Source organism: Balaenoptera musculus, chromosome 11, assembly GCF_009873245.2.
Source record: "Balaenoptera musculus isolate JJ_BM4_2016_0621 chromosome 11, mBalMus1.pri.v3, whole genome shotgun sequence".
In the NCBI taxonomy this organism is placed as follows: domain Eukaryota; kingdom Metazoa; phylum Chordata; class Mammalia; order Artiodactyla; family Balaenopteridae; genus Balaenoptera; species Balaenoptera musculus.
In genome coordinates this window covers 67,651,112-67,673,437 of record NC_045795.1, presented here as the reverse complement: position 1 = coordinate 67,673,437, position 22,326 = coordinate 67,651,112, and the positions used below count along the sequence as shown (strand labels likewise).

Genomic DNA, 22,326 nt, shown 5'->3' with positions numbered 1-22,326 from the left:
GGGCCGCCCCCACCCCCGCTGCTGCAGGCCCACCTGCTTGAGCAGCACGGGCTCCAGGGCGGGATCCAGCTCCTCGCCCACGTTCTCTAGAAGGCAGGGCTTGCCAAAGCGGATGGCATTCTCCATGCTGCGCAGGAAGTCGCGATCGCTCAGCTTGAACACATCCAGCCCGCTGTCCTTCTCCTGTGGGCACAGGGGGCGGGTGGGGGCCGCGGGGGCTGAGAACCAGCCTGAGGCTCAGCTACTCCCCCTGCACCTGCTAAGCCCCGCTGGGTGGGGTGGTGGCACCCGGTGGGTGGGCTCACCATGTTCTTGATCCATTTGTTGGCCTGGCTCTGAGGGTCAATGAAGTGGGTCCAGCGCTGGGAGAACTGGTTGATGACCCCATTCTCCACTGACAGTGTGTCGTTGGGGAGGCCAGCAACCTGTGGGGGACCAGGCTGGGTCGGGAGTCTCACACAGCAGGCTCAGCTGGTACATCAGCTACTCCCAGCCTTGTGCTTTGGCTGTGTTTCCCTTCTCCTTACTGCACCCTCTTGAGGGTGGAGGGCAGTCCTGAGGTCTCAGCCCCCAGTACTGGTCTCCCTCCTATTGGCTGGCTCCCGACACCCTCCTTCGCTGGGCCCGTTGTTCCTCTTGCCTACTGAGTCCTTGCTCAGTCAGACCATCTTCACGGAGCCAGTAAAGCCCATCAGCCCTCCCGGACTGTGTTCACGCTCAGCCTCTGCCTAAGCCTCTTGGTTCTCTCCTTGTGCCAGCTCTACCTGTCCTCCAGGGTCTAGCTCGGACACGACCTCGTAACCCTCACTCTGGACACTGCTCTCCCACCCCACCCCCACTCTCATAAGCACCCCTTGACCTCTCTGCCCACAGTTAGCCAGCATCTGTGCCACTCGCTCGGCTTTCTCCTCTCCTACCCACCAGCCTCTGACTGGCCCCGGGCGGGCTCAGGAGACGCATCTCTAGGCAGACCCAGGAAAGAGGGTGGGAGGGAGGCGGGAGGCTCCTGGCCCAGCCCAACCACACTGCAGGCCCAGCCCAGTTGCTCCAGCCCCCCGGGGTGGGCACCTGCCACGAGCGGATCTTCACGGGGTTCCCCAGAGTCCCGATTAGCGTGGGCTCGGAGGTGTGTGGGACATGGTGGGTCGTGAGCTGCTTGACCCAGCTGTCGTAGAGCACCGTGCGGTACTGGCCCTGGGGAGATGCCAGACTCAGGGCCACCCCACCGAGACAGCCGCGATGCCCTCCCACTTCCCCCTGTATGTACCCCAGCGCTCAGCAGTTGTGCAGAGGTCAGAGCTCAGACATGGAGACTGAGGCCTGAGCTCTAGCCCCACTTTGGGGAACATCCTCGGCCTCCACAATCCTCAGCCCCTTTTCTGTGAAACCAGCATAAGAACAACAGTGCCCAACCGTCAGGGCAGCTGTGAGGATTGAATGAGAGGCACACAGCAAGCACGGCAGTGTGAGCTCACACTTCCCTCTAGAAGGCCAGCCCCACCAGAGCAGGTTTTCTGGCTGTTTTGTGAGCTGCCATATCCCCAGTGCCTGGAACAGCACCTGGCTCAGACGGGGCGCCTGAGCAGTGCTTGTTGAATGAGTGAGAGAAGAGCCGCCCTCAGGCCACCCCTCGTGGAGGTGAGGCCTCAAGGCGGGGCCGGGGGCTCCTTACCGTGAAGGGGCCCAGGTAGGCCACAAAGCCAGCAGCCACCAGCACGTCCCCAAAGATGTTGTCGAGCGTGTGTTCCAGGTTCTCCACCGTATCCTGCCAGCGCACCCTCTCATCTGACAGTCCATTGATGAGCTGCAAGGACAGCCCATGGGGTGGGTTCTGGGAGGCTGGGCCGGGGGCCTGGGTGTCCCTGCCTGGCGCAGTCCCCGAGGTGGCCGGTGTGGGGTGTGTGGACAGCCACCCTGGGACCCACCTACCACCCGGGCCCTTCCAGCCTGTCGGGGGCAGGCCACAGCACAGGCCCTCGCACCTTGTCGGCGCGGCCCAGCCGCTGCTCGCACTGCTCACACTTCAGCTCCAGTTCCTCCTTCTTGGCGATGCAGTCTCGGTACTTGGCCTGCATCGTGGCAATGCCATCCTCCACCTTGTGCAGGCGCTGCTTCGCCTCCTCCAGGATCCTCTGTGTCACCTCCAGGTCGTCCTGGGCCTCCCGCAGGGCTTGCTGTGGGCAGAGGGCGCAGGACCAGCTTTCCTGGTGCCCAGAGGAGCCCACACCCCCTCCCCTGCCCCCCAGGTCTACCCAGCCCTCACCCGCTTGGGCTCCACGGCCTTGGCCACGAAGTGGTACTTGTGCATGGCGCGCACCCACTGGCAGATGGAGGTGCAGGCCTTGGACACCTTGGCGATGGCGGCCGGCTGGAACTCTTCATTGTCGATGTATGGCTGGATGGCTTTGATCACCGCCTCCCCAATGTTGTCCTGGGGATGGGAACCATGGGCTCAGGGGGCTGCTTCCCAGGGAGGACAGAGAAGGCTCTGCAGGGCTGAGGGGCATTCTGCTCCTGCCGCTATGCCCCGTGCAGGCCTCAGTACAGGTGTCCTCCCTAGGGAATAAACACAACCCACAAAAGCTGGCCAGAAGAGGATCTTCTGTATTCCAGGATTTCAAATAATATGATCAGAGATTTTTCTTTCTCAAGAAATGACACAACCTCAAGATCTGATAATACAGGGACTTCCCTGGTGGTCCAGAGGGTAAGACTCCGCGCTCCCAGTGCAGGGGGCCCGGGTTTAATCCCTGGTCAGGGAATTAGATCCCGCATGCATGCCGCAACTAAGACCCGATGCAGCCTAAATAAATAAATAACTATTTAAAATAAAAAAAAAAAGAAGATCTGATAATATGCAGGCCCCATTTAAAACCCATTTAGAGACAAGGGCTCCTTCCTGGCCTATAAGGAGATGAGTGAGTGGTTCTGATGCCCACCCCGGCTCACGTTCAAATGTAATAATCCCCACCCCGAGAGCTCACCATACTGTTGGAGCGCTTGTCCTACCCTGGGAGAATCCAGCTCTGTAATTCAGGATGAGCCCAGGAATCTGTATTGTTCATGAGCTCCCAGAGGTCAGAGCTTGGGACCAGGGGAACCTCAGTGCTGGCCGTGAGCCTCCTGATTTGGGCTCAATTAGAGGGATGGGGAAGCCCATACAGAGTCCAGCTGTCACTGAGATGGGCCATTGTCTCTGCCCTCCCAGTGCAGTCTGGGACGTGCCCAGGGCTCCAACACTGACACGTGGTGGGGGCGGGGGGCGGCCCGCGTGGGACTAATTTCTGGGCTGGAAAGGGGCCCTCCAAGAGGGCTGCGGGCTCCAGGCTGACCTAACCCTAAGCAGCCCCATGAGAGCGCATGCCCAAGGATACTGAGAACCCCAGATAGACAGGAAGGCAGAGAAATCCAGAGACAGACAGGCACTAAACCTCAGGTGTTGAGGCTGAGGGAGAGGCGATGACTGAGCAGCCAGGGAAGGTCTTGGCCAGCGCCATGGGGGTTTCAGGGAGAAAAGGGCAGGAGAGAGAATCTCCAGGCTGCGGAGCCTTGGAGTGACTGTGGGTGATGTCCTATGGGCATAGGAGACTTCCCAGGTCCTGATTTCCTCAACACCCATCTGCTGGTTGGTCTGTCTGTTGCCCCCACCAGCTGGAGAGCTTCTCTGGGCCAGGATCTGGCCCCATCAGCTCTGTGGCCACAGGGCTGCGTGTGTTGCAGGCAGAGTGAGATAGGACGGAAGCCCCAGCGCTGGGGGGGGAGGGGGCCAGTTCCTCTCCCCACTTCTCTGCCCAGCTGGGTCCTGCCCTCACTCACTCCCAGCTGGCCGGGTGCCTGGCACGCTCACCTTGTCAAACTTGAAGAGGCTCTCCAGGAAGCGGCCGGGGTCCTGCAGCAGCCCCTTGCCTGGCTCCCAGTAGTCATCCACCTTGGAGCCAGGCTTCTCTCCAGGCACCTTCTTGGGCTTGATGCCCTTCATGATGCACACAGCTTCTATGACCAGCTTCACGCCTGGGGGTGGCCGCTGCATGGCACGCACCTGTGGGCCAGGCCAAGAGTGGGGAAGGGGGAGGTCCATCACGGAGTGGGTACCTCCAGGCAGGGACAGCCGCCAGACAGGGTGGGCCCCACCAACCAAGTCCCTACCACTACAGACCAAGGGCACACCCGGGGATCCCCCGAGGTCTGCCTTAGCCTATGGCAACTACTGCTCCCCCATATACCCAGGCCTGGCCACGAGGCCCTGTACGCTCAGTTCTCAAGGCCCAAAGCCCTCCTCATGCACCTGCCCGGGCCCTGGGGGCTGATACAAGGAGGTAAGGGCAGGCAGCTGGATTCAAGCTCTAGTTCTGCCCTCATCTCTTGACACATGACCCTCAAGGGATATGTAGAGGGAGGGCCTAGGGGCCAGAACCCAAGAGGGCTCCAGGGAGGGATGCCAAGAAAAGCCTGGGAGGTGCCTAGCCACCCACCTCGGTCACATCATTCTTGTTGAGGTTGCGCAAACTGGCCAGGGCTGCATCCAGGGCGGGCAGAGCCTCATCCAGATCCTTCTGGGCATCGTCAGCAATACCTTGTGCCTTCCTGGCCTTCTCATTGGCCTTGATCTCCTCTGCTTGCACTGAATTCCGGGACTCCTCAGCAATGGTTGTGTCCACCTAGGAACCAGAAGTAGGGAGGACCCAGTGATGGACCGTGTCAGGGACAGGTGTGCTCTCCTCCCCTTTCTCCTTTCTCTGTCTCAGTCTCCCCAGGTGGAAGGAAATGAGGGTTGGGATGCCCCATTCTCTAAGGACCCTCTCGGCTGTGACAGCCCATGGAGATCTGGGAGTGCTAGGAACCCCTTCCAATCCTGAGTGCTCATCGTGGGCCTGGCATGGGGCTCAGGGCTTTACATGCTTGAGCATAACTGCCCCATGGGCAGGACCCCCTACACCCACAGGGCACCTCCATGCAGAACAGAGAAAGGCACTCCCCTCCCACAAGTCACTTTCTTTCCATCTGCTGGAAAAATTTTCAATACCACTGCCTTTGTAGAGCAGGACATGATTGTTTCTGCCAGAAAGCTGCCGTCATGAATATGCAAACCTGCGGAGGCTGCTGTGAGGACTGGCCCTCAAATGTGGGCCCTCTTGTAGACTCAGAGGATCTTAGAGGGAGACTCAGGCAGACTCTGCACCGCTAACTGTGGCTGCCCTGCTGCTCAGTCCGTGTTGTGATTATTGGGTTTGGATTTGTCTTGCTCATCACCATATCCTCTGCCCAGTGCAGCACTTGGCAAAGAATAGGTTCTGAGCAAGCATTTGTTGAATGAACACATGACTGAATGAGGGAACTGGGCACCAAGAGGCTAAGCAACCTGTGAGGCCGGGCAGCTAGGGATCTTGTGGTTGCATGGGGATGCCGAGCATCCTCAGACGTGGTCAGCCGTCAGGGAGGGGGCCAGGAGCACCCCCAACCTTGATCTGCTCCATGGTAAGCGTGGTCTCCTTGGCAGCCTCCTCCAGCAGGGGGCGCATAATCTCCAGCTCTTCCTGCATCTTGGCCACATCCTCTGAAGTGCGCAGCAGCTGGGGGGTGGGAGGCGGCAGGGGGCACAGAGAGGAAATCCGGTGTGACGGTGTGATGGGGACCAGAGAGTGAGTTAGGCCTGGAGGGGGCAGGGGAGAAGTCCCTGCAGGGCCGCCCTCATTCACGAGTGAGAGGCTGTGGCCAGCAACTTCAGTGGCCCCCAGGTTGCCCAGTGGACCCAGAGGAAGGGAGCAGTCCCCTAAAAATCTTTGGGGTGACCTGCTTTGGCCTTGCCCTTGGCCAGCAGCTTTTGCTCTTTTGGTGAGGGAGGAAGCCACCCATTTAAACACTGTGGGCTGCCAATTGAAAGGCCAGGCTGGGCCTCCGGGGTCAGGACTGAGACTGCATGGGCAGAACCACGGGCAGCTAGCCATTGCCCACAAGGCCCCACCCCGGCCCACCTTGTCGAGGCCACTCTTCATGCGGTTCTTAGCGGTTTTCAGCTCCTGTTTCTTCTGCCCGATGAGGATGGAGAAAATATTGAGCAGCTCCAGGTAGCTCTTGGGGGTCACATAGTTGTGGCGGGCCAGCTCGGCCAGATACTCGACACACTTCTTGGCCACTGACTGGTGGATATACACGCAAACCTGAATCTGTGAGGGAGCAGACCACTGATGCCAGTCTTGTAGAGCCCCCAGCAAAGATGGGGCACCAGGGTGCCCTTGAAGCCACTGAAGCCTGGTTCTGGGGAGGGAGCCACGTGCAGGAACCTCAACGGCCCTCACACTCACTCTCTCCTATGATCCTCATGACCTCCAGGTAAAGGTCACCTATTCTGCAGACGAAAAATCCCACGACCCAGAGAAATCAAGGGGCTTTTTCAAGTTCACACAGTTGTCAAGGGCAGAGTTCACTTTGAACTTGGACCCAGGTGTGTCCCAGCTCTTGGCCCAGTGCTCTTATCACAGCCCCTATGACCTGCCTCTCTCAGAAAGCCCTAAGGTGGGGCCCCTCTCGGAGGCTGTAGATGTGGGGAGGGAGGGCCCAAGGCCTCAGCACAGCTGGGCAGAAATGGGCTCGCCCTAGCTCTTGGCCCCCAGGTGACCATCACTCTCTCAGGCTGGACCAGACAAATCTACCCCCCACCCCATCTGTAGTCTCTGGGTTGTATCAGGAGGCTCTTTGTTTGTTAATGTGGACCATTTTTTAAAAAAAACTCTTTACTGAATTTGTTACAATATTGCTTCTGTTTTACATTTTGGTTTTCTGTCACAGAGGCATGTGGGATCTTAGCACCCCGACCAGGGATTGAACCCTCACCCCCTGCAGTGGAAGGCGAAATCTTAACCACTGGTCCGCCAGGGAAGTCCCTATATCAGCCGGCTCTTTAAAGAAAGTTTCCATGGAGCCCTCAGGGAATAAGATAAACAGTGACTGTGTAACTGTGTGCCCAGCCTCCTGCGTCACCGTGACAACCTTGTGGCACTCCCATTATACAGATGAGGAAACTGAGGCTTAGACAGGCAAAGCTGTCTGCCCAAAGGCTTCCCATCAGTGGTGGGCCTGGGACTCTTACCCAGGCCTTGGTGACCCCAAGCCCGAACCTACACAGTCCCCCACAAGGGCTTGCTCCTCACCAAGATACCTACCAGTCCTTCAATTACTTTGGGGGTGGCGTCCAGCTCTGGGATCTCGTTCAGGAACATGGTGGCCACAGACTCCAGGGCCTCTGCCGGCCACTCATTAAACCAGTCGATGGTACAGCAGTTGACCAGGGAGGGGAACTGCCTTAGGTGAGCTCGGAAGACCTCTCCAATGGGGCTGGGGAGGTGGGGGTCCAAATGAGGCCCTGAGACACAGACTTACACACCCCAGGAACCCAGGACCCAGGGTCATTTCACAGCCCTGTGGCATGGCAGCCAGGACACAACAACACAGCAGCCTGGACCCAATGGCATGGTGGCCAGACCCAGGCCACTTCCCCTTGTGGCAGGCCCAGGTGCCCCCCCACCTAAAACCACTGTCCCTGCGAGGTTGCAATGGCCACCTGTACCTCATGCACAGCACCAGGTGGATGCTGCTGCGCACACGCCCGGTGTAGGTGGCCATGAGGTTGGCCTTGGTGGGCTGCAGGCCCTGCTCCTGGACATAGGGCCGCATGGTGTTGACAATCTGGTCCTGCTCGTCCGTGTTGTAGAGGTTGGGAATGTCGCCTGAGTTCAGGACATTGTTAATGTCCTCTAGGAAGGACTCGTTCTTGATCTGGGGGGAAGATGGGGATGGAGGAGCTGAGCCTTGATGATGGCCCCTGGGTGTTGCGCTCCATGACCATGGTCTCACTGGACCTTCACAGGAGCCCCATTCCACAGACCATGCCACTAAGGCTCAGAGAAGCCCAGGGTCACACAAGTGACCACACAAGTCGTGGTCCAGGACTCACACCCAGACCTGCCCTACAGCAGAGACTCTGAACATCACTGCTGGGCTGTGGAAGGGCCCTGGGTCCTGGGTGGGAGATGTGGTGTCTTCTTCCTCTCTTGCCAGGCCTCTCTACATCTCAGTTTACTCACAGGAGAAAACCAGGCCACAGGCAGAAATGGGTCCTTACCCATCTCATATGGCCAGGGCCTAGTCAGTGCCAGAGGGCACCCTCACTTGCCTGACTATGTAAGGGGAGCCGGGGGGATAGGAGTAGGGCTGGGAGCCTTCCAGGGCTTCAGCTTCGGCCCAGTCCCGACCACCAGTCAGGTTTAAGCACTGCCCTGTTTGTCTTGAGGCCCTGGACCCACAACCTCTCCTTCTCTCAGACCTGGGGAGAGGCCTCATCTAGGGAGCTCCAGACAGAGCAGCCCCAAGAAGGGGGCCATAGGCACAGCACCTCAGGCACAAGTCCTGTGGTCCTTGAGGTAGGAAGCCGTTGACCAGTGAGTGTGGTCCCACTTGTGGTCAGCCATGGTGCCAGGGGCCTTCTTTACCCTCGGGGCATAGTAATGATGATCTATGTCTCCCACCAGCCCTGACAGGCTAGGTTTGGCCCCCTCCCCCTGGTCCCAGCCATTCCTCCCAAGATCCACCCCAACTGACAGTGACGTGGGCATGAAGGACTGACCACCTTCCAGGATGCCACACTGGGGTGGGTTGTATCCAGCCCACCCTGGATCCCGCCCACTGCCCGTGTGGTGGCACCTGGGTATCTGAGAACAGGAAGGTGATGGGCAGGCTGTGCAGGCCAGCCTTGAGCAAGACCTTCTTGACATCATCACGCCACTCGGTCATGCCGTAGTTCTTGGACAGCTCAATCTGGAAGCACTCATACTCGGCCCTGGAGACAGGTGGTTGGGTGGAGGCATGCCAGAGCTTGAGGCCAAGCGCCGCACCCCAGCCATCTGTTCCCATCCTGGGCAGACCTGCTGACTCCCGCAACCCTGAACCTGCTCTCTTGCCTCCAGACATTTGCTGAGGCTGCTCCCTCAGCCTGGAATGCCCTTCCCTTCCATCCTCCCAGCCTTGATTAGAAGAGAAGGCCCATGGCCACCTCCTCTAGGAATCTCTCCTGGATGCCTGCAGCTACCCCTCCCCCGTCCCTGCAGCATCACAGGGCACTGCTGCTGTCTCTCCTTGGACCCCAGGTTACTCTCCCAGGTCTAGAAGCCCGTGGGCCAGGTGCGTCTGCCTCAGCATAGAACATGTGGAAGAACATGAATGGAACTGAGTCTGCCACCGGCCGCCCACTGCCCACCACGCCTGGGGGCCCTCACATGTGCGAGGCCAGTCTCGTGAGGGACCTGCGGCCGCTGCCGCCCACACCCAGCAGGAGCGCGTTGCCCAGCGCCTGGCGCAGGGTGCGGCTGATGCGGCAGACGTGGCTCACGGCGTCCATGAAGAGGACCAGCCTCAGCTTGGCTGTACTGATCTGGTTGTAGTCCTCCATGTACTCCTCGATCACCTGCATCATCTGGCGGCAGGGGGGGAACGGGGAGAGCGGGGTCCTCCCTCTGTCCCCGTGCACTGTGCCCCCACCAAGGGAGCACAACACCCCGTCCCCCCGGCCCGCCCTGCTCCTCTGTGCACAGAGGGATGTTGGCCCTAAGATGCCGGGTCTGCCTGGATGAGGCCTGACCCGCTGGACACACCAAGGCCTGAGGGTCGGGTCAGAGACCTGCCTGCTGCCTCGAGGGCTCACCAGGATGTACCGACCTGGGGCCCCGTGGGAGTTCCTGGGAGCTAGGAGAGGGTCTGTGTGAAGAAACCAACAGGAGGCCCCGCACTCCAGCTTCATCCTGCCACCCTGGGGTCTTGACTCAAGACTCGCAGCGCCCGGGGCCCTGCTGCGGCTCTGTGGCTGGGATAATAGTCCCTCAAATGGGCATAGCATGTCCCTGTTTACAGAGCCTGTCTCAGTTGAACCTTAGACTTGTCCTCAGGAAAGGGCCAAGCGGGGCCTACCGCGCCCATTTGACAGGCGAGGAGATGGGACTCAGAGAGGCAACTTCTGGCCTGAAGTCCCTGAGCTGGCCTTCCAGACCAGTGTCCGACCCTCTGGTCAGAGCGTGGTGGTCTCTTAGCAGTGGCTGCAGAGGGCCGGGGTCCCGGGGGTCGGGGGTCAGGGGTCGGGCCCCAGCAGGCCCCTTCACCTTCTTCTTGCTGGTGATGAGCTCATAGGACTTGACGTCGGAGCCTGGCGACATGAAGTCCCCGTAGAGGATGGGCTGGAAGGGGCAGACCTCTTCGAAGGCCACCTCCCACTGCTCCATGCAGCTCTCCAGGAGCTTGTCAAACCAACTGCGGTCCTCCTCGTTCACCAGGCGGTCGCGGAACACACGGCAGCTCTCGTGGTACCACAGGCGCAGCAGCTGCACCTTGTCCTGTGGCCGCCCAGCGTCAGTGCCTGCTCTCGGCCCCACACCCTCGGCCACCTCTCAAAGCACCTGGGCCTGGCTCTCCCACCAAGACCCGGCCAGGGCCCTGGGTGTCTGCTGTCTCCACAGAGGGTGGAGTCCACACGCTGACGCCTGGGCCTCTCCACCCCCAGCTCCAGGCCCAGCTGTGCCTGCGGGGTTCCCAGCTCAATTAGCTTCTCCCCTCTTAGGGTCCCCACAGCTCCCCAAACCCCAAGCCCAAGAGGAATGCCCGATTCTCCTTATACCTTCCCGACACCCCACATCTAACCACTCACTTGACTCCAAAGCTCCCTCTGACTCTACCCCCATCCTGCTGCCACCTCCATGCTGACTTCCCTGCCTCTCCCTGGGTGACGGGACCGCCCTCAGGAAGCCCCAAAGCTCTTCTCTCGACTCCTTTGGCTATAGCTGGGCAGGGCCAGGGCTGGCATCTGTCCTGTTCACACTATGCCCTTGACGCCGGGCCCACACACTGACCCATCCATTCCCCATCCCAAAGTGCAAATCTGCCCCCTACCCACCCCTCCGCTCCCATCACCTTCAGGACTCTCTCCCCCTGCAGCCCACAGAGCCTGCCCAGCACACCTGACACTGCTCCCCGCTGCACTCCTGCTCCTTCCACCTGGTACCACTCACTCTTCCCCTCAATCTTCTCACACACAGGGCTTCCATCAGGAACCCTCCCTCCCTTGCCATGCCCTGGCTCCTGCTTTTGTGTGATCCCATCACAGCCAGCATTCTAGGCGTGGATTTCACCTGCAAGATGGGACTCAGCTGCATGAAGGCAGGGCTCCTGGGGGCTTGGTATTTGTTGCCGTGTCCCCAGCTCCACCCCCTGCCCAAGGGCCTGGCCAGATCAAGGCTGAGGAGTGTTTGGGTAGGAAGGCCTAAAACCAGGGAGGACTGTGAGGGCAGTGTGGGCACTCCACTGCTGGACACTGGGGAGAGGGCCCACCGGTCCTCACCTCGACCTTGGCCGGGTCGACCATGAGCATGCCCTGGAAGACCTTGGAGAGATCCCTCAGGTTGAAAGTGTAGTGGGATTTGGCTGGGGTAGGCAGCAGCTGGGAGGTGATGGTGGAGTACACCATGATGGTGGCTTCCACGAGGGGATCCGTGAAGTGGGCAATGTTGGGGGCCCCGGCTGTGGGAACAGGAGAGTGGCCCTGGGTCACAGCCCCTGCAGATCCAGTGCTGTGTTCTCTGCACATGCCTTTCCCCAGCCTGCATGCTTGGATTCTGCCCACTCTGCAGCCCTCTCGGATGCTACTTCCCCAGCAAGGTTTTCCTGGTGTCCCCCACCATGGGGTGAGGAATCTCTCACCCGGAGCGCCCCCCTTTTATATCCTTATCACTGATATAGCCTGTCCATATGTTGGGGCACTGGGACACATTCATGGAATTGAGAACACTAATGGGGCCAGACCTGAAACATGCCACTCTGAGCTGTGCATGGGGAGGGTTGCATGGCCCACACGGGGTTCAGGAGTGCACCACAGTGGACGTGGAGGCCTGGGGCTCAGCCATGACCTTGGGGGCTTATCACCCCCTTGCATTTTCACCACTAACATAACCTATTTGCTTGTGCTTTGAAAACGATCCAGTTCTTTGCTGGGAACCAAAATTCTGTCAGTGGGAATTTGGGGTAGAGGGAGCCCCCAGAAGAGGGAAAGAAGCAAAGAAGGGGCAGGACGGCTCACTAGCCCCAAAGCGGGCTCACCCATTACCACAGGGACTGTTCTAGGTGCTGGGCACAGTGGGTGGCCCCAGCAGACACGCTCCTCACCCCCAACAAGTTGACTTTCTTTGGGGGGAGACAGACTCTGAACCGACTGACAGTAAACAGGCGATGGAGAATGTGTGGAGAGAGGTTTGGGGAGAGCCAGGGCTGGGGGATTTGACATAAATGCTGGGGAGGCCTTGCGAAGGAGGGCACTTGAGCAGAGACCCGAAGCCTTAAGGTGCCAAGCAGGTTCAGAACTGGAAAAGGTGTTCCAGAGAGGGCATGGCCAGGGCAAAGGCCCTGAGGCGGGCATGCCTGGGGGGGTTAAGGACTTAGCAAGGGGTTGGTGAGAGCAGACAGTGACGAGGGGTGCCCACCACTGCCGGGACCTGGGCTCTAGTCTGCATGAGATGGTTGAGCAGAGGAGGAATGTGATCTGATTCAGCGTTTGAATGGGTCCCTCTGGCTGCAAGTGGAGGATGGATAGACCTCCAGACAGACAGACAGATGCAGGGGGTGAAGACAGAATCAGGGAGACCGGGGTGTGGGGGGCTGCTGCAGTGGCCTATGAGTGAGGGCTGGGGTGCTGAGCAGCACAATTCAGGGCGGGTTCTGGAGGGAGAGGCAGCAGGACCTCCTGAGAGAGAAAGAGAGCGAGCGAGTCCCGATGGTGCCAAGGCCCTTGTCCTGAGCGAGTGGAAGGACAGAGAGTGGCCATCAGCTGAGACGAGTGGAGCGCCAGGTGCTGGTGGGTCAGGGGCTCGGGTTTGGACATGTTCAGCCTGAGACGCCCGGTGGACATTCAAGAGGAGACGTGGGTCCGAGGTTCAGGCAAGAGGTCTGGACTGAACACACAGACTCAGCGGCATCCGCACTGAGGGGTTTATCGCCAGGGCGGGATGATGATGTCGCAGAAGAGTGTGTTTAGAGGGAGGAGAGGCTGAGAGTAAGCCCCCTGCCCACCTAGGAAGGCGACTGGGAGGAGGAGGGGTGACCCCCACAGACAGCTGACAGCCCGGGAAAGGTGAAGACCCAGCTGACCTTTGGTCTGGACGCCGTGAGGCTGCTGGTGACAAGAGCCCTCTCTGGGGACTGGTGGGGCTCAAGAGAAAGTGGGAGGGAGGGCTGGTGCCCGCAGGAGGAGAAAACGCTCTTGGGGCGTTTTGCTCTCAAGGTGACAGAGAAATGGAGCCAAGGCTGGGGGAGGGGGTAGGGAGGGGCCAAGAGAGGGGCTTGTTTTGTGTTTTGTTCTTAAGATGGGAGAAATCGGGGCGTGTCTTCACGCTGATGGAATGGCCCAGTGGAGAAGAGAACACTGATGTCGGTGGCTGTCAAGCAGACAATAGGGGATGGGACTCAGGCCTAAGAGGAGGGCTTGGCCTCATACGGGAGCAGCGAAATCTGTTCGCAGGAACAGGAGAGAAGACAGGGCCCAGGGAGGCCTGGGTGCAGGTCAGCAGTGGATATGGAGGCCTGAGGAGGTCTGGAGCGGCCAGTCACCCTGCTGCAATAAGCAGCAGATCCGCTGCCACACGGGGGACGCCCAACACAAGCTCCGGTTGCTCCTGGCTCCAGGCTCATGCCCCTCTCCTCACAGCCTCTGCTTCTTCACACAGGGTGGGACTTTGTTGGATTCCTTATTCATTCATTCAACTTGCATTCACCTTGCTTCTACTATGGGTCGGACACTCACCCAGGCACTGAAAGACTGACCGGCCATGTAACGGTGAATGAGCCTATGCAGGCCGTCGGTGCTGGGCAACCTAGCAGTGGCCCGAGGTCCCCTCAGGAGCCTGAGGATGGTTCACTGTGGCCCCTGGGACCCGGCCTCAAGGACATCCAACTGGAGTCCAGGGCTCCCCCTGGAACCAGTGCCCCTGCCCCATCCAGGCCTTCCCAGGCCCTGCCCAGGCCTGCACTTACGCACGGGCTCCCGGTAACTCTTTTCTCCGAGGAGTCCATCTAGAGGGTTGAAGGAGAGACACGGGGCTCAGAGTTAGGTGGGTCCCTTGCTGCCCACCTTGACCGGCTGTGCTCAGCTGGGCAGCCCCAGAGCAGCCACTGACCATCACCCCCCTCCTCAGAGCCACATGGCCCCCCCCTCCAAGCTGGGCATGGGGGCAAGTTCTGGCCTATAGCCCCGGGGGGCAGGGCAGGCCAGGCCAGAGGAGGGAAGGCCTGACTCCCATTACCCACCACCTGGCACAGTGCCAAGTGGAGTTCAAAGGTCAGTGTGTGTTATGTAAGAAGTGGACTGGTTGGGGGAAACTGCATCCTGGGACAGACTTTTCTTCAAGCTCCATGGAAGATCAGGACCATTCTGTCCATTCTATCTTGGTGGCACTTCCTGATTTACAAAAGTAACATCCTTTCACTAGCCTTTCTACCATATATGCATGTACTTATATGGATGAAAATACATGTAAACATATGTATAAATCATATATTCCGCAGTTACCACATGCCGGGCTTCTTGCTAGATGCTCTACATGCAGTGTCTTATTTAACCTTCACAACTCGGGGTGTTGGGCACTAATATTATCACCCATTTCAGATGAAGAAACTGAGGCTCAGAGAGGTTCATGAATTGGCCAAAGGTAACATAGCTGAGTAAGGGGTGAAGCCAGGGCTGATGTCAGTGGTTCAGCCACTCGGCCCTTCCCAGTGCTGCCCAGCTGTCCTTGGTGTGGCTTACCTGGCCGAGGCTTCTGCCCTAGCCCATGGCCTCCTACCCAACTCCTGCCCGATACTCACCCATCCAACTGCCCAGGATGGTGGAGAAGATGCGCTTCTTGCTGACCTCATCCATCTCAGCAAAGGACAGGTAGTTGAAGTGGCGGGTCAGCCGTGGAGTGATGGTATTCCTGCCTCCACCGGGGGGGCCCATGGCACAGACAAAGTTGATGTCCACCAGGCTCTTGAAGGCTCCTGGAGTGGGGGCAGGAAGTCAGAAGGCCCTGCCCAGGGCTACATTAAGACTTTTGTAGGCCCTGGGCACTTTTGCCTTCTTGGGCCTCCTCCTCCATTAAAAAATATATATATTAAAAATTATAATTCACCACAGTATTGGTACATAGACAAATATATTAATATTATGCATTTTAAATGTTCTTTGACCTAGAAGTTCATTTTCTCCTTGATTTTAAAAGACATTAAAACACTTCCGTGGACTCTCTGTGAGTCCGGTAGGCCCAGGCCCTGTGCCTACTGCGCCTAACGGGTGAGGCCCTGGCCCTGCCCAGCACACCCAGCTCCGCCCCGCTGGCCCGGGCGGCCGGCACGCACCGATGATCTTGCGGTCATACCAGCCACCGTGGTCCATCCACTGGCGCAACAGCTCGATGGGCGGCTGGGCGCCATATGTCTCCAAGGCCGGCATATTCAGGTCATCGATGAAGAAGATGAAGTTGCGCCCCAGGGGCGGCCCGAACACGCCCTTCCGCCTGTGAGAAGGGGCTGTGTGAGCCCAGCACCCACGGGTACCAGGTCCTCAGGGAATCCAGGGTGGCAGGATGGCAGCTCCACCTCTGGGAAGCCCTCACTAACTTCAGGCTACCCCGAATTGCTGGGCCTCTTGAGCAACTCCTTGTCCCATTCTGAGCGTCCTGGGACATCACACCTGGCTGCTCTGAGTCTTGCCTCTAGGCAGATGGATAACAAGTCCCGCCCGAGTGCCCAGCCCAGGGAGAGCACCCACAGAAGGGCTCGGCGGGAATTCCTGATGGAAGAAGGCTCCAGAGCAGTTTGCAAGGGAGCCCAAGGGCCACCCGGGAGGGGAGGGGGGACAGCAGCTGGCCGAGCCAGGCTGGGGGACGTCGGGACCCAGGAAGGAACCAGTGTGCCTGCCTCTTGTCCAGCTTGCTGTCGATGAGGTCCTGGGTTTGGTTGGCTGAGGTGCGGGCAGAGAAGGTGAGGAAGTGGCTGATGTATTCCAGCGGCAGGTTCTTGAGAAGCTTGTTGGAGATGGTGAGGGTCTTCCCTGTGCCCGTCGGCCCGATGCACAGCACCTAGGAGAGCGGGGGGCACAGGGTCAGAGCGCTCTCACAGGGCCCAGCATGCAGCACGAGCTGCCGCCCTGTCAGTGTGGGAGCCAGCCACTCCTGACCTAGGCCTTGGGGTGGGGTGAAGCAGGGCATGGCAGGGGCACTCACAGGCTTGTGGTTGGTGAGTAGCATGTCTAGCAGGTAGGACATCTGGATGGTGTCCATGGTTGGCACGATGATGTTGCAGTAGTTGGTATCTGGCATCATGGTGAACGAAGCTGAGGAGTCCATCCACTTCACCCAGGCAACCTGGAACCACAGGTGGCACAGGGTGGGCCTGGAGCCTCTCCCCGTCTCACCCTTGGCCAAGTGCACCAGGAGGGCAAGGAGCGGCACTGCTGGGACTCAGCAAGAGGGTCCAGGTGAGGGGCTGCTTCTGACAGAAACAGGAAGCCCTGTGCCCACTCTCCGCACGGGGTGGGGGACTCCCAGAACAAACCTCCAGGAATGGGGAGCTCTCTGCACACAGCTGCCCAAGTGAAGGCTTCCCTGCATCCAGCTACCTCAGTGGGGCCAGTCTCTGGGCCTCTGCATGAGGGAAGTACTCTGGGAACTGGACAACCCAGAATGCAAAGGTCTTTGCTGTTTAGTTTAGGCTACCCAAGCATGTGAGGGCCAGAACCATGGGGCTGGCATCACCTAGATGCTGAGAGGTCACCTGGCCCGCTCTCCCCCACCATCCCCACCTGCACACATCCCTTCACCCACAGCCCTGACTCAACTGGCAGACCTCCCTTGATGGGGGTGTTCACTGTGGTCAAACCCAAATGTCCCATTGGGAACGGTACTGATGGTTAGACTCAAACGTGCCCCGTGAGACCCCCAGCAGGACCCTATGCAGTAATCATCTCTATAGGTGCCTCTCTGGCCCCTCCTCCTTCTGGGCTGGAGTCCTGATCCCATGAGTGTAGACTAATGGGACCCTCGCTGGCTAAGAGGAGAAATGGGGACATCAAGACAGGCCATGGGGGCTTACTCCCCCACCCTTGAGGAGCCCAGCCCCTGGGCAAATGGGACTTTTAAGTAGAACTGAGCTGATTAACCCCTGGGCTCAGCATCAACACAGGGGAGGCAGTGTGTATGGTTGGGAAGGGAGGCACTCTGACAACTCCCAGTCCCAGGTTCAAGTCCAGCTCTGCCACCAACTAGCTGGGCGCGACAGTTCTGAGCCTCAATTTCCTTGTTTGGGAAATGGGCATAATAATAACCACCCTGTGGGTCTGTGAGGATTCAGGAGATGATGCAAATAACCCCAGCCTGAGACCTGTGACCATCAATGCAGCCTCTTCTCTGCAGTCACTATTCATCGAGGAGGACAGCCACCACCCAGTGGGGCCCTCCCTGTGCCGGCCCTCCCTGGGCAGGTCTGCAGTCACCTGCTTGCCCTCATCATCGTCCTCATCGTCAGTGGTGCTGCTGATGCCGCCGTCCTCCAGCCTGTAATCAAACACCAGCCCCTCCTCCGGAAAGAGCAAGGTCAGCTGCGAAGGACCAGGGGGAAAACCAGGAGGTGAGACCCGGTGGCTTGTGTGGCTACTTGTTTCTGAGGGCCTGGGCCTGGGGGACGGCCCCAAAACACCCAGCATTCAGCGTACGCATCCCAGACCTTGGACCCCAGCCCAGGAGCTGCCGCCTCTCACGTTTTCTGTCTTCATCTTGATCCTGAGCCAGTGGCTGAAGCTGATGCGACTGGCGCTGTCCCCTGTGGCACCCACACTCCAGATCAGGGAGAAGATGAACCAGGGCTCGATCAGCTCTGGGATGCGACTCAGCTTTTCGGGAGGTATTTTCTTGAAGCCCTGGGGACAGAGGCGGGGACAGAACTAAGTGGCCTGAGGAAGCCAGGGGGTGGGGGGGCAACCCTTGGCCTCTGCCGTAGTTTTGCGTCTGCAGCAGACTGGACGGGGTGTCCCATGACCCATGTGAGCCAATCTGATTCTCTCTTCCAGGAAGCTGGACTTGGGATTCAGGGCCCTCAGGTGAGGAGAGAAGGCCCCCAGCCCACTGCTCAGAGCTGTACCTCTTTAGGCAGGAAGGGCTTGAAGAAGCAGTCCAGCAGCTTGAGGAGACTCATGGTCAGGTTGCTGTTGGTTGAGGTGATCACCTCCTTCACTGAGGACCGGACGAAAGTGATGGACCCCTGCAGGGGATGGACACCCAGCTCTTGTGGCTGGTGGCCTTAGCACCTGGCTGCCCCACCTGGGCTGCCACACCGTGGCCTCACTCACCTCCAGGAAGCTGACAAAGAGGGCCTTGAACTGCTCCTCAAAGGGCTTGAGTAAGGCAGGGAGATGCCTCAGCCAGCACTCGACAAAGGGCATGAGCCCCAGGATGCTGGGCTCCAGGTACACCATACCACAGCGGGATACTGTGGCTGGGGAGGCCACTGCCAGGTCCTGCACCTCAAACATCATGGTCATCGCCTGGTGCCAAGATGAACTGCGTGAGTGGGCCAGCCGCCAGCCTCCACGGCAGGGGAAAGGGCTGCAGGGCCATGGGGAGGGGTTGCCCATCCTGCAACTGTGGGCAGGCCACGGGGCAGGCGCTGGGCCAGGAACAGGGCTGGGGTGGGGGCAAATGCAGGAACCCTTTGGCCCTCAGCTGATAATACAGCCCTCTCCAGAGGCCAAGAAGGAGTCTAAGTCAGGAGATTCCTGGGAGCCCTCTGGCCAGCCTGGGGTCAGGGCATTTTGGGGTCCCTAGAGCCCTGGGGAAATCTGATGGGAGCTGTGTGCTCTGCTCCAGAGCCCCGCACCTGTGTACATGGACACAGGGTCACACTGACCTCCAGGTGTTCTCAGAAGGACTCAAGAGACTGGCTGCTCTTAGGCTCAGGCAATACCCCTCCTTCTCTAAGAACTGCCCCACACTTCCCACCAGGCAGCTGTTCCCATGTTCTCCAGACTCCAGGCACGTTGCCAGTATGCCTAACCCAGACTGGGCCGATATGACTGCAAATGGGCCTGGGAGGCACAAGACAGCATCAACCAGGAGCTGGGGTAGTTGTCCTGGCCCTGGGCTCGGAGCATCACAGAAAGTGGGTCTGCCGAAAGGGCAGCACCGAGCAGCTGTGTAGGACGTGCCTGCAGTACAGGAGCCTGGGGATGGGGAGGGCGCTGTGGCCCCAAGAGGGAAGGGTGGAGGGGGATGAGGCTTGGCTAGCGTGGTGTGGCCTCCTGGGCTGCGGAGGAGAGCAGAGTAAGCAGACAGGCGGACACACCTCTGTGAGCTTGATGATCTCCCCAGAGCTGAGGCACAGCTTCTTGTTGTCGTCCAGCACCGTGTTCATGTTCTCAATCCAGACGGCGTCCACCGGCCCATCGAACATGTACCACTTCTTGTTGGTGTCGGAGGCGATGGCCCCCACCCGGATGAGGGAGGAGAAAATCCCATCTGTCCTGCAGCCACCAGGGAGGAGAGGGCTGTAGGTGCAGGGGAGGCAGGGCGGCAAGCACAGCTGGCTCCCAGGGAAACCTGGATCCAGGCTGGCCCTGCTCTGCTTTTGTTTTTTTCTTAAATATCTTCATTCATTTAACAATTACAGTAGGGAAAATGGGACTTTTTGGTATAATAAATGTAATGAAAATGTGTGCTTATATTCTCTCCCTGCTGAGTCCTCACTAAAGTTCTATTAAAGGAGGATGAAGAGTAATATCCCCAAAAGAAAAGGAAGATGAGGGGACTTTCCCGGTGGCACAGTGGTTGAGAATCCGCCTGCCAATGCAGGGGACATGGGTTCGAGCCCTGGTCTGGGAAAATCCCACATGCCTCGGAGCAACTAAGCCCGTGCCCCACAGCTACTGAGCCTGTGCATTAGAGCCCACGAGCCACAACTACTGAGCCTGCGTGCCACAACTACTGAAGCCCACACGCCTAGAGCCCATGCTCCACAACAAGAGAAGCCACCACAATGAGAAGCCCGCACACCGCAACGAAGACCCAACACAGCCAAAAATAAATAAATTTACAAAAAACAAACAACAACAAAAAAAACTACAGCGTCCTGGAATTTAAAAAAAAAAAGAAAGAAAAGGAAGATGGGGGAGGAGGCAACACAGAAACAGAGGTCCACACAGTCCCGGAAGACGGACAGAGGTGGAGAAGGGGTAAATGACCTCGCAGAGAAGGCAGGGTCATGAGATGTATCTAGTCCCTGCCAGAGAACTCAAGAAGCCTCAGACTTCAGAGGCACCAAATGCCAGGGAAGGGGGTGGGTAGGAGGGCATTTTTCTGGTCTGATCCCCAGGCCCCCACCTACCCACACAAGAGCCTGGAGTAGGCGTGGGTGAGACCCTTCACCAGAAATGGCGGAAGCTAGACAGGCCCACATTCAGAAAGATGGGTGACTGCCCCTCTCCAGTGCCCATCCCCCACTGGGTTCCAGGACACTGGGACCAAGAAGACACCCCAGCAGGAGACTGGAGACTTCTCTGGAGAGACAGAATAGCCCTGGAGAAAACCCTCAGGTGCTGACATCTCCCAGTTTGGTGCACTTCCCCTAAAATGCACGTCTCAGCCCAGGAGCAGAGGCCCCGAGAGAGACCACCAGCCTCTCGTGGGTACTAACAAAAGTCAACATGTACTGAGAGCTCAGCATGTGCTACACTGTCCCAGCCATCTTCCATAATAATGGTGTCATTTTTATCCCCACTTTGCAGATGAGGGACAAAGGTCCAGGGGGTGAGGTGGGTCACTCAGTGAGGAAGTGCAGTGGTGGGTAGTGTCCCAGGCATTTGGGCTCCAAAGCTGGAGCTCCCGACCTTCCACTTGGCTCAGGGAGGGTCGCGGCCCACGGCCCATAGCCTGCAAAGGTCTGGGAGCAGGACGGTCACTGGAGGGGTCCCGGGCCACTCACCACTCATGGGTGAGCAGGTCAAACTCCCCGTACAGCTGGCCCATTGTGATAGACTTGGGGTTGAGCACATAGTAGTTGACGGCCTCGTACACACCGCCGCTGATGGACGGCTGCCCTTTCAGCGATGTCATGGCAGCTGCCAGGACTCTGTAACACTGGGGAGAAGGGCCAGCTGAGAGTGAGCCTCCAAGCTCCCTGGAGAGCAGGGCTGGAGTGGGCTGTGGGTCACGGCGGGCAGGAGGGTATTCTAAAGGCCAAGGAGGCACAAGTGGGGGCCAAGACCCCTGTTGAGGCTGCTCTGCCCTCAGGCCCACTGTCTGGGCACTGGGCTGCCCAGCTAGGCTCCACTTATATTAGTCTTTTTTTTAATTTTTATTTTATACTGGAGTATAGAGAACAAACTTATGGTTGCCAGGGGGAAAGGGTGGGGGGAGGGATAGATTGGGAGTTTGGAACTGACATGTACACACTGCTGTATTTAAAATAGATAACCAACAAGGACCTACTGTATAGCACAGGGAACACTTACGTTACTCTTGCCAGAGCCTGTGGGCCCAACGAGCATGAGGCCGTGCCGTACCACCGTGGTCTCATACAGCTGGATACACTTGGTCAGGAATCCTGGAAGGACATGGCAGGGAACCCAGGGATCAGAGTGGGGGCTTAGATCCTGGTTCTGCCACTAGCTTGCTGTGTGACCTGTGATGGGTTACCTCACTCCCTGCACCTCAGTTTCCTCATCTGTAAAATGGGGATGGCAGTAGTACCTACCTCATAGGTAGAGGCAGGTGAAGCCCTGAGCACAGAGCCTGGCACAGAGCAGGAATTCTCTGCTAATGGCCAGCCATTATTTCCACTGTGACTATTATTCCCTAACATCCACTGGTTGGGTGTCCAGCTGGCACAGGCTTGCTCAGTGAGGAACTGTCACAGGCCTCAAAATCAACTTCAGCTCCAAAGCAACCACCCAGCCTACTGAGAGCACAGCCCCAGGGAAGTGCTGGCCAACACGAGGCAAAATCCCAGGGACAAGATCCAGGGTCAGGGGCTTCCCTAGTGGCACAGCGATTAAGAATCCGCCTGCCAATGCAGGGGACACGGGTTCGAGCCCTGGCACCACAACTACTGAGCCTGTGCTCTAGAGCCCGTGAGCCACAACTACTGAGCCTGCGTGCCACAACTACCGAAGCCTGCGTGCCTAGAGCCCGTGCCCCACAACAAGAGAAGCCACAGCAATGAGAAGCCCACGCACCCCAAAGAAGAGTAGCCCCCACTCACCACAACTAGAGAAAG

The 22,326-nt window shown here is 58.6% G+C and overlaps 1 protein-coding gene across 1 annotated transcript in view; it reads right to left on the bottom strand.

Moving 5' to 3' along the window:
- DNAH1 (dynein axonemal heavy chain 1) overlaps nt 1-22,326 on the bottom strand; it is an 87,326-nt gene that overhangs the window by 7,915 nt on the left and 57,085 nt on the right. Inside the window, exons 36-63 of the mRNA XM_036868566.1 lie at nt 21,563-21,654; nt 21,034-21,188; nt 19,399-19,576; nt 18,407-18,601; nt 18,199-18,318; nt 17,819-17,977; nt 17,555-17,659; nt 16,287-16,427; nt 15,982-16,142; nt 15,421-15,578; nt 14,890-15,063; nt 14,059-14,097; nt 11,378-11,556; nt 10,146-10,376; nt 9,270-9,466; nt 8,698-8,833; nt 7,565-7,773; nt 7,161-7,332; nt 5,973-6,164; nt 5,460-5,570; nt 4,473-4,658; nt 3,848-4,039; nt 2,264-2,431; nt 1,983-2,174; nt 1,673-1,804; nt 1,069-1,194; nt 306-425; nt 34-183 (exon numbers count right to left, since the gene is read on the bottom strand). Coding sequence (XP_036724461.1) covers nt 34-183; nt 306-425; nt 1,069-1,194; nt 1,673-1,804; nt 1,983-2,174; nt 2,264-2,431; nt 3,848-4,039; nt 4,473-4,658; nt 5,460-5,570; nt 5,973-6,164; nt 7,161-7,332; nt 7,565-7,773; nt 8,698-8,833; nt 9,270-9,466; nt 10,146-10,376; nt 11,378-11,556; nt 14,059-14,097; nt 14,890-15,063; nt 15,421-15,578; nt 15,982-16,142; nt 16,287-16,427; nt 17,555-17,659; nt 17,819-17,977; nt 18,199-18,318; nt 18,407-18,601; nt 19,399-19,576; nt 21,034-21,188; nt 21,563-21,654 — 4,370 coding nt within the window. The remainder of the gene's footprint in view (nt 1-33; nt 184-305; nt 426-1,068; nt 1,195-1,672; nt 1,805-1,982; nt 2,175-2,263; nt 2,432-3,847; nt 4,040-4,472; nt 4,659-5,459; nt 5,571-5,972; nt 6,165-7,160; nt 7,333-7,564; nt 7,774-8,697; nt 8,834-9,269; nt 9,467-10,145; nt 10,377-11,377; nt 11,557-14,058; nt 14,098-14,889; nt 15,064-15,420; nt 15,579-15,981; nt 16,143-16,286; nt 16,428-17,554; nt 17,660-17,818; nt 17,978-18,198; nt 18,319-18,406; nt 18,602-19,398; nt 19,577-21,033; nt 21,189-21,562; nt 21,655-22,326) is intronic.